We start from the raw sequence: 11,632 nt of genomic DNA on the forward strand, positions 1-11,632 counted from the left end.
AAAAAAAAAAAAAAAAAAAAAGAAAAGAAAATACAAACTTAAAAAAAAAAAAAAAAGACCCAACTCCTAATACTATCATACTAGGGATAAGGTTTTAACATATGAATTTGGAGGAACATAAACATTCAGACTATAACAGAAGGTCACCCTCTATAGGAGGCAGTCCAGGAAAGCTTCTTAGATATTTAGATTAAATCTTGCAAGGAAGTCTTTGAGTTTTCCAAGGAAAAAAAGGAGAAGTAAATAACGCAAAGTACACAGACATGACAGAATATGATGTGCTTGGAAACCAGTAAGTGTGAGTGTATGTGTTTATTTTGTGATGTTGGGGATCAACATGGGCCTCACATATGTTAGACAAGCACTCTATTACTGGACTATACCCTAGCCCAGCAAAGAAAATAAAGGGCATCTATGAAAACCCCATAGCTGGGGCTGGGGCTGTGTAGCTCAGTGGCAGAGCACTTGCATGGCATGTGTGGGGCACTGGGTTCAATCCTTAGCATCACATATAAATGAACAAATAAAATAAAGGCATTCTTTCCATCTACAACTATAAAAAAAAAATTTAAAAAGAAAGAAAACCCCATAGCTAACAGAATAATCAATGAAAGACTGAAAGCTTTTCCCCTAAGATCAGAAAAAAAGATAGGGAGATCTGCCCTAGCCACTTCTGGTCAACATTGTACAGGAGGTTTAGCCAGAAAAATGAAGAAATAAAATGAAATAAAGGGTACTCAGATGCAAATAAAATTATATCTGCAGATGACACAACTTTATAAAGAGAGACTGTTAAGGAATATACACAGACAAAAAAAAAAAAACCTGTTAAATAGTTTTCTCTGATAAACAGATGCTAATCCATAGTGGGGGTGGGGAGTTAGGGAAGAATGAAGGAACTTTGGATTCTTCAGAGGGGAGTGAGGGAAAGTGGGGGGGCAGTGGGGATGGGAAGGATGGTAGAATGAAACAGACATTCTTACCCTATATACAAGTATGATTATAATCAGCACCAAGTACAGCCAGAAGAATGAGAAGTTATGCTCCATTTGTGTACAATGTATCAAAATGCATCCTACTGTCATGTAACTAATTAGAACAACAACAAAACCTGTAAAATAAGTTTAACAAGTTTACTGCACTCACAGTATATAAGATGAGCATTAAAAAAAAATTACTTGTACTTTTTTTTGGGGGGGGGTAGTACTGGGCTAACTGGGAATTAAACTAAGGACTTTATGCATATTAAACAAGAATTCTACTACTGAGCTACATTGCCAGCCCTTTTATTTTGAGATAGGGTCTTACTAAATTGCCCAGGTTGGTCTCAAACTTGCAATCTCCTGCCTCAGGCTCCCAAGTCACTGGCATTACAGATATGTGTCACCACAGGCAGCTTAACTGTACTTCTGTGAAATAGCAAAAGCAAAAAAAGATCTGAAAATGAAATGAAGAATTCCATTTACATTACATAAAAGCAAAATACTTAGTAATTGATTTAACAAAAGAAAAAAATTATCACACACAGTTCAAAGAATGGTTCATACACTGGAAGACTTAATATTACTTAACATGGCAATACCCAAAAAAAATAAAACCAAGAAAAGTAACGGGGTTGGGGGGGGTGGGTTATGGACATAAAATGGCAATATTCCCTAAACTGCTCTACAGATTCAGCATAACACTATTAAAATCCTGGTTATCTTTTTTTGCAGAAATTGACCAACTGATTCTAAAAGCCATATGGAAATATACCCAGAATAGCCAAACAATCCCAAGATGAACATAATTGGAAGACTTACACTTCCAAAATTTTAAAACTTATCACAAACATATAACGAAAACTGGGTGATACTGCCATAGAGACAGATTCAAGGAATACAACTGAGAGTCCAGACATTTGTCAACTGATGTCTAAAATGGAGGCCAAGACCATTTAATGGTGAAAGAATAGTTTTTAACAAATGGTGATAAGACACCTGAATAGCCACCTGCAAAAGAAGGAAGTTGGGCCCTTGGCTCACACCAAACACAAAAATTGATTAAAAGTGCATCAAAGGCCTAAATGTTAAGAGCCCAAACTATAAAATTCTTACAAGAAAGCTAAGCACAGTGACACAGGCCTGTCATCCCAGCTACTTGAGAGGCTGAGGTATAGAGGATTGCTTGAACCTATCAGTTGAAGATCAGGCTGGGCAACATGAGATCTCATCTAAAAATACATCAAACCAAACAAACAACAACAAAAACAAACAAAACCCCTGCAAGAATTCTTGGGAGACAGACATACATTTTTGTGGCTTTTTGTATTTCAGAGGACACTATCAATAAAGTGAAAAAACTCACAAAGGGAGAGAAATACTTGTAAATCACTTATCTAGTAAGGGTCTGGTATTTAGAGTGTATAAAGAAGGCCAGCACAGAGCTTGGTGGTGCATGCCTGTAATCCCAGTGGCTTGGGAGGCTGAGCCAGGAGGATCATGAGTTCAAAGCCAGCCTCGCAGCAGGTAAGGTGCTAAGCAATTCAGTGAGATCCTGTCTCTAAATAAAATACAAAAAAAAAATACGACTGGGGATATGGATCAGTGGTCAAATGCCCCTGAGTTCAATCCCTGGAACCCCCTCCCCCAAAAGTTTCTTTATGGGATGATGAAAATGCTCCAAAATTAGGTACTAATAATAGTTTATATTTACTAATAACATATACATTAATATATGCTAAGAATCACTGACCTGCACTTCAAAGGCAAATTTTATGGTATGTTAATTATATCAGTTTTTTAGAAAAATCAGTGGAAGCTTTTTAGTGGGATACAAATCAGAGGTATAACAAATTGACGCCAAGCTTCAATAAATAAAATTTTTTGCTGAGTGGCTCTTTTTTCTGTTACAAGTCTTAGCACCTACAACAGTGATCAGCACTTGCTAAATACTCAATAAAGGTCTATTTGTTTGAATGATTATCAATAAGAATAAAGGGGAAAAAGGCACGGGAAATTAACAGGGTTGATATTTTAAAATCTGACTGTGACATCCGAAAGATTTCTCATAATCACATATAATAGCAAGAAAAAAAGTTATATTATTGTACAAGTCCAGCAATTTTACTTTCCCTCTGAAGCAGGTAAACATTGAAGGTGGTAGGAAAGAGTCTGCACATGTGTTCAATTCTTTTTGTTTTTTCTCCTTTCTACCACACCTCCTTCCTTTTGCTAGCTCAAACTCTTTTATCAGTATATATTACTTGAAGCAAATTTATACTACTAGATATTTGATTAGAGCCACAGATGCAGAATCTGTTTGGAATTAAATTTAAATAAAACAAACCTAAATTGAAAATGCAAAACAAAAATAACAACAAATGCTTTTCTCTATAACCAATGTCAGATTAAGCAAATCCTGCCTTAAAATGTACTGGATTAGCTAGGTACATGTTGTGGTGGTGCATGCCTGTAATCCCAGCTACTCAGGAGACTGAGGCAAGAAGACTGCAAGTTTGAGACCAGCCTGGGCAATTTAGCAAGACTCTGTCTCAAAATAAAAATAAAAAGGGATGGGGGTTATAGCTCAGTTGTAGAGCACTTGCATAGCAGGTGAAAGGCCCTGGGTTCAATCACCAGTACCCCAACAAAAAGTGTTCTGTATTAACCAAAGGCCCTCTAAACATCTGACTTTGAAGCTGAGCATGGAAGCACACATGTAAAATACCAGCAACTCTGGAGGCTGAGATAGGAGGATTGAAAATTTGAGGCCAGCCTAGGCAACTTAGTGAACCCCAGTCTCAAATAAAAAAGTAAAAACAGATGCAGAATGTAGCTCAGTGATAAAGTGTTGCTGGATTCAATCACCAGTACCACAAAAAAACTGGCCAATCACAGTAGCAGATAACCTTAATCCCAGTGACTCACAAGGCTAAGGTAGGAGGATAACAAGTTGGAGACGAGACTCAGCAACTTAGTGAGACTCTTTGTTTCAAAATAAAAAATAAGCCAGGGATGGTGGCACATGCCTGTAATCCCAGCTGCTCCGGAGGCTGAGACAGGAGGATCATGAGTTCTAAACAGCCTCACCAATGGCAAGGCCCTAAGCAACTAAGTGAGACACTGTCTCTAAAATACAAAATAAGGCTGGGGATGTGACTCAGTCCAGTGCCCCAATTCCCAGTACCAAAAACTAAACAAACAAAGGCTGGGAATGTAGCTCAGTAGTTAAGCACCCCTGGATTCATTCCGCAGTAAAATTTTTTTAAATATAGCTCATAAACCCTCACCTTAGACAAGTTTTCTAAGTAGGTTTTCCTAATCTCCCTTATTCTAAAGACTCTTCCCTGCAATCTGAAATCTATTGAGACCAAACTCATTGCTATTCTTCAGTTAACAAGGAGTTTATTATGAGTGATAAACAGCATATAACAAAAATGACAGAGCTTGCTCGAGGATAGCAAGTTTCTTTCCACGCTTCCTTTAAAACCCCAAACAAGGATGAAGAAAAAATGAAGAGGCCAAGTAGAGTAGAAAGTCTGACTCCTATAAGGACAGGAGAGAAAAAAAAAGAAAAGACAGGAACCAACAGGTCCAGGACAAAGGGAATACTATTGTTGTTACTACCTTCTCCAGGACAGAAAATGCAACCCAAGAGAACATCTTTTGAGCATCTACTAAATGGTAGGTACTGTGAAATATACAAAAGCACAATTTATGCCCTCAAGGAGCTTGCCATCTACTGAAGAAGCAGGAATGTAATTATTTTAATTATAAAATCATTAAGTGCTAGAGAGAGGAACAATTTGCCCTGAGTACATCAGTGATTAATTCTGACTAAAGAATCAAGAAAAGTTTTTTAATTCTTTTTTAGTTGTTAATGGATCTTTATTTATTTATATGTGGTGCTGAAGACTTGAACCCAACTGAGCCACAAGCCCAGCCTTCAAGAAAAGTTTTGCTGCTGTTATATGGCTTATACTTTGAAGGATGTGTATGATCTTGATAGAGAAGCTGGGATGGTCATAGCAAGCTCAATGCACCAGCAAGAATCATACGTGAACATACAGCAATTCAACTGGAATGCACAACACATTATAAGTAGGCCAGGATGTAGCAGGAAAAACCTAATTAGGATCAAATTCAGAAAGATCTTAATTTCACACATTTGTAGTTGGAAGTTACTGGTGGCTTCATAGGGCCTTTTTGGCAACAAGGACAAATAAGAGTTGCTTAAGCAATGGAAAATAGAAATGGAGAGGAGAATGGACATCGTACAGAATTGACTGAACACAGAAAATTAAAACCAAAGAATGGCCAAAAACATTTACCCAGGGGCTGGGGTTTTGGCTCAGTGGTAGAGCTCTCACCTACTATGTGTGCAGCCTGGGTTCAATTCTCAGCACCAAAATAAAGATAAATAAATAAAGATAAATAAATAAAGGCATTATGTCCATCTACAACTAAAGTGTATGTGTATAAAATTTATTCTCCAAGATCTTTTAGAGCTAGCCGTGTAGTGCCCTCTGGTGGATAGATGACACCTCTCCAGCACTAACAATCAGTTCTTCCAATACTCTTAACACTATCCAGTCCACATAAGTTTCCACAAAATGATCACAACACACTATTCTAGCTGTATTTGAAGACAGACCTGAAATTCCTAACTAATCAAACAATAGGAAGTAATATAGTGATCAAATGCTAAATATGTTGGTGAACACTGACCTGAGAATTCAGAATACAACACAACTTGAGAGGTGGATTAATGCTTCCTGGATATAGAACACATCCATTTCTTTAACCTAGGATTTTTGGAGAAAAGAGCACTCAGGTCAGAGGTAATCATAAACAAAAACATTTGAACAGAAGAGACTGGCAAAGTAGATCAAGATATCCAGTAGGTTAGGTAATGAAAAACCTACAAAGGCTTGCACGAGTGAATGATGTAGTGCCTAAGAATTTAAGACCAATCTGATATTACAATATAAAATAGAGAAACTTATTAAGATGGTCAAGTAACTACCCAACAAAACTTAAGATACAAAAAACTGGGCACACTGGCACACACCCATAATCCCAGCAACTAGGGGGGCTGAGGTAGAAGGATCAGAAATTCAACATTAGCCTAGTTAAACTGATAAGACCCTGTCTCAAAATAAAATAGGGCTGGGGATATAGCTATGGTAAAATGCACCCAGGTTCAATCTCCCATACTGTGGGGGGTGGGGGGGTTCAGTTATGACCCAAAGTTAGTTGGCTAAACATAAAGTGGTCACTTGCATAGCTGGAGAAAACAAAAGCTTTGAAGACATCTTTGTTAATTACGCTTTAGTATTTCTTGAGCCCATCCTCAAGTAGACATGAACCAGACCCCAATCTAAGAATATAAGGTATGGGAATGGATTTCATTTGCATGTAAGTTTTATTAGCGCACGTACACACTCTTAGATCATTCTAGTCTGGCCATTCTTTTACTATCCAGAAAACCCATCATTAACTAAATGCAGAATGTTCCTGGTTGTTATAATTTAACTCCTACTCCTTAATTTACAAGTGGCAACTTCCCCTTCACAACACCAGTACTTCGGTAAAGTAAAACTAATAGCGATCTGCAATCTAAGAGAGAACAGGTAGATAAACGATCTTTACAGCCACAAGGCCAAACAATTTTTATTTTCAAAAACAACTTTATTCATGACACATATTTAAAAAAAATTCCCACCCCCTGGAAATGAGCTAAAAAAATAAACAAAATCCACCTCCCACCTCCCTGTTCCCACTTCCTCCCATTCCCTCCAAATAAAAGGGAAAAAAAGGCAAAGGAAAAAAAACAAAACAAAACAAAAAAACTGAAAAACAAAAAACACCCCAAAACCCCCCAAAACAAGGTAGTGCATTTCCCCAGGGGGAAGGGGAATTTACACTGGAGCCGCTGGGAGCGGAACGGAGATCTTCCGGCTACAGAAACCTGCAAAGAAAGACACTCAAAACAGAAAAAGAAACACAAAAGGAAACAAAATAGATCACCAGGCAATCTGGAGGGGCAGGGAGCCGGAAAGAGGGTGGGGTGGGTGGTAGACCTGGCAGGACAGGAGCAGGCAGGCAGGGACTGTGAAAGGCAGGGAGAAGATGGAGGGAAGGTAACAAGCAGAACAGTTTGGTGTCCTTCCAGAGCCCTGGGTAAAAAAAAAACCTCCTACCACCCATGCCCACCTACCCTTGAGCAGCCCCCAAGGGGGTGAAGTGGGGCAGGGAAACATGGGGAACAGCTTGCGCAGTTGAGAAGTGTCCATGGCGAATCCCCAGAGTGAATGAGCAGCCCCCTGCCCCACTCCCTGGGCCTTCCCCTACTCCCCAAAGCAGGTCCCTCCTCAGCAGTTAGTTATGGGATTCTCCCCCCTTCCACAGTATATCTTTTTTTTAAAAAATATTTTTTTTCCATCAAGGTCATCTTCTGTTTTTCTTTTTTTTTTTTTTTAATTCTTTTTTTTTTCCTTCTTTCCTCTTTTTTTCCTCTCTCTCCTCCTAATACACACTTTTTTTAGTAAGGGGAATACCATGATGTCGCTCTAGCCCGGCCCCTGGAAGAAAGAAGGAGAGTTAGGTGTTAACATGATCACTAGATAGTTCAGTATAAGCCCCTCCCCGTGGGCCCTTGCCCCAGTTATTGTGAAGGGAAGGGGGGAAAAGAAGTTTTTCAAGTATCCTAAAACTGACTCCACAATCCCAGAATCAGAGAAACACCTGGCAAATAGGGGGCTAACAGGGCATTAATGGAATACTTTGCCAAACAGCAGCAATAAAGAAGTGCATCTGAGATAAAGGAGAGAGAAAAAAGGACCCATTGTTTATCCAGTTTTCAGTTCTCCACAGTTCTCAAACCCTATCTTATGAAAAGTCAAGGCTTATATGTGTGACCTATTTAGAGAGACAAAAGTAAAAAGCAAAGCCACAACTTGGGTACCACATTGGGCCTGTGAGAAAGTTAACCTCAAAAAAGACTAGGTCCATTAAATAATTAAGTATCCCAAAACCCTCCCACATGGCTATGGGAGAATTCAACTAGCCTCTGGTATCCTTCCAAAGAAGATTCAAACTTTTACCCCTCCCTAACTCTGGGAATAGTAGCAATGTCCAAGCAGTGCTTTTCACTGTCTTGAGACCCTGTTCTTTTCTTAACTTTCAATGTCACCTTCAATGCCACCAACTCCCAAGGGGGGGAAAAAAGGTTGGAGGGGGAAGCATCTCGCAGAATAGATCAGCACTTATCACCAATTTCTGCTCCAAAGATGATGAGACTGGCCTCCTGACCTGGCCTACAACTACCTTCCTCACCCTGCACAAGCAGGAGACCAAGTCCCTGGAGACCAAGGGGGAGGGAAAGGGAGGGTCAGTCCTCAGATCAGGAGAGAATGAAGCATAACAGGGCTCATGGGAGGCTGGGAAGAGGAGCAGCCCATCTATCCTGACCTGTAGACGCGACCCCGGGGCCTGCTGTTAAAACCACTGTAGAATCGAGAGCGGGAACTGTTGTAGTTGGTAGTCCGGGCACGGTAGCGGGCACGTGGGAAACCCCGGTCTGTTGTGCTGATGCCTGGTCTGTTGGTTCGTTTTGGGATCACCTGAGCAGAAAGAATACACAACAGAAAGCCTTAGAGTCAACTGGAGAGAGTTAGTTTATATAACCAGAACAAAGGGCACAGGCCTTACCTTGATTTGTCTTCCTCTAAATAAGGACTCATCTAAGGCCAGGGAAGTCCTCACTGACTCTTTGTCGGAGAACTCTATATATGCAAACCTGAAAAGAATAATTGTCATTTTTTTATCTGAGTTTACAATATTTCATAGGTTATTTGTTAGGAGTGTAATGTGTTTACATTTTTAATTAGTTGATTTTATTTTATTTTATTTTTTAAAGAAAGAGAGAGAGAGAGAGAATTTTTTTTTTAATATTTATATTTTAGTTTTCGGCGGACACGACATCTTTGTATGTGGTGCTGAGGATCGAACCCAGGTCGCACGCATGCCAGGCGAGTGCGCTACCGCTTGAGCCACATCCCCAGCCCCTAATTAGTTGATTTTAAGATGAAAGGTTTTAATCAAAATTTCCAGCTATTCTTGGAAAACCACTAAACACCAACATGTTTAGCCATGTGCGAGGCCCTGAGTTTAATCCCCAGCACCACAAAAAGACCAAGATTTCTATATGCTGGGGTCAACTACAAGCTTCTAGTTCTTCATCCTGCCCACACCTAGGCTTTAATTTTATCCTCTGTCTGGCCTCTGGAGGTATTTTATGTGTAACCCAGTACATTATCAAGTTTAATGACACATTAGAAGGCAAAGACCTCATTTTTTTTTTTTTTTTGGTGATGCTGGGGATTGAATCCAGGACCTTGTGCATGCAAGGCAAGCACTCTACCAACAAAGCTATACCCCAGCCCTTTTTTCCTTTCTTTTACATTTATTTTTTTAGATTTAGCTTGACCCAATCTCTTTATATTTATGTGGTGCTAAGGATCAAAACCAGTACACCTCATGCATACTAGGTGAGCACTCTACCACTGAGCCACAACCCCAGCCCCTCTTATGTTTGTGTGGTGTGTGTGGGTGGGTGGGTGTGTATGGTGGTGCTGCTGCTGCTGGGGTTTGAACTCAGGGCTTTATGCATACTAGGGAAGCACTCTACCAACTAAGCTATATCCCCAACCCCCAAGACCATTTTTTTTTAAACATCAAGTAATTACCAACCAACGTAAAACATAAATTATCGGTGGGAGTGTAGCTCAGTGATAGAACACATGCTTTGCATGCACAAGGCCCTGGGCCCTGGGGTTCAATCCTAGTGCTGCAAAACAAAAAAACTACACACATGTAGATGTGGGGAGACATCTACTTTTAAATTCTGATTAAAATTATCTTGGGCTGGGGTTGTGGCTCAATGGTAGAGTGCTTGCCTGGCACATGTGAGGCACTGGGTTTGACTCTCAGCACCACATAAAAAAATAAAATGAAATAAAGGTACTGTGTCTCCATCTACAACTGAAAAATATTCTTCAAACAATTATCTCAATTTATTCCCCTACTTACCCTTTGGGATGGCCACTAAATTTGTCACAGAGTATGGTAACACGATTGACTGAACCACAGCCATGAAAGTGAGCTTCCAGCTCTTCTGCTGTTGCACCATAGTCTACCTAAAGAGAAGGGATATTTCACAGGTACTGAGCAAACTCTTTTCTCAACAGGTACCCTGCCTGGCCTTTGGTCTGGGCCATCTCTATAACCCACAGCACATCAAATATGGTTCTCTAAGGAATTACCCTTTTTCTTCCATTCCCAGTCTTTGTTGATTACTCCATCACTTTTTACCTCCCCCCAAACCTCCCTCAACCACTTTTAAAATTGCCAACTTATACTGGTGATCTTCCTTTCAAGATTATTAAATAACTGCCCCAAACAAGAATGTCCCCCAATCTCAATCAGAACCCCAATACATACATTGCCAACATAAATGGAACGGGCATCAGCCTCCATCTTCTCTTCAATAGACATGATCACTGGGCCAGCTATAGACAAAAATAATTCAAAAAAGAAGTAGATTTTCTATTGAACCAATATATGCACTTCCACCACCACCGCCACCCTATCATTTCAGCAAAGAGAAAGACCTTGTTCAGTTCTGTTCCCTCTTGTACCCATTACCTAGATCAGTGCCTAGCACACAATATGTTCTCACTAAATATTAAGGAATAAATGAAATACATCCTTAACAATCAGAGAACAGTGTAAGAATACTCCACTCCCAAATCAAGCACCTATGAAGAGCTTTGTTAAAATGCCTTGAAGACCAAACAAAATTGAGTGGGCTGAGACTCGACATTTCTGGATTAAAGAGGCCCCCAGCAGCCTACCCACTTCTCTTAAGAGTCCTAACTAAAGGATCTCCAACTGAAAAAAAAAAATTAGACTTGAAGGTCACATGCCAGCTGGCAATCTCCAGCCGGGTAAAGGCAGGCTAAGAACAAAGAGAAACACATTTATAACTGAAACAAAGGGAGACACAAGACTACAACTACCAAAACATAGGTTATGTCTCACAAAGGTCAACGGAACACACAATGGACTATGACCGCAGCAAATGCCCAGTAATTGCTCAAACAAGCAGCTCCAGGATCCGGAGCATCTAATGCCACATTCCCCGTGCTCCCCACAACCATTCCAACCCAAAGACCCAGGCTGCGCGTGCAACCGCCGGTTTACTCACCATTGCCTGGAGGTGGACTCATATTCATCTGCTTCTCTACCTCGTTCTGTAGTTCCTTCAGCTTTTCAGCTTCTTCCTCCATCTCCCTGACTCGAGCTTTGATAGCTTCAAGCTCCTACAATGAATGGGGAGGGCATGCAAAAGAGCTTAAGAGGAACCAACGCAGGGGCTGTGCCGTGCTCTCGATAGGCGCGCGGCCCCAGCCATGCTCGGCCATTTCCCTCGCCCCACGAGAGGGTCGTGATGAAAAGAAAAGCAAGTTACCTTCTCTGTAACAATCTTAAACACCCATGACGCCCAAATCAACACTGCCGGGCCCCTTGCGACGATCCAGGACCCGTCCCCCGCCCGGCCCCAGCCACGTTATTCCCCGCCCAACCCC

At 40.6% G+C, this 11,632-nt stretch overlaps 1 protein-coding gene across 4 annotated transcripts in view; it reads right to left on the minus strand.

Annotated features, from left to right (window-relative positions):
- Positions 1-7,496: 7,496 nt before the first annotated feature.
- Positions 7,497-11,632, minus strand: part of Bcl2l2 (BCL2 like 2) — an 18,166-nt gene continuing 14,030 nt past the window's right edge. For all 4 annotated transcript variants that reach the window (XM_048798809.1, XM_048798810.1, XM_048798811.1 and 1 more), the window contains 6 exons: positions 11,251-11,365; positions 10,485-10,552; positions 10,074-10,180; positions 8,694-8,781; positions 8,454-8,605; positions 7,497-7,564 (listed from right to left, as the gene is read on the minus strand). In XM_048798809.1, coding sequence (XP_048654766.1) covers positions 7,525-7,564; positions 8,454-8,605; positions 8,694-8,781; positions 10,074-10,180; positions 10,485-10,552; positions 11,251-11,365 — 570 coding nt within the window. In that variant the 3' untranslated portion in view covers positions 7,497-7,524. The remainder of the gene's footprint in view (positions 7,565-8,453; positions 8,606-8,693; positions 8,782-10,073; positions 10,181-10,484; positions 10,553-11,250; positions 11,366-11,632) is intronic.

The sequence above is a fragment of the Marmota marmota genome, unplaced genomic scaffold, assembly GCF_001458135.2.
Source record: "Marmota marmota marmota unplaced genomic scaffold, marMar, whole genome shotgun sequence".
Classification (NCBI taxonomy): domain Eukaryota; kingdom Metazoa; phylum Chordata; class Mammalia; order Rodentia; family Sciuridae; genus Marmota; species Marmota marmota.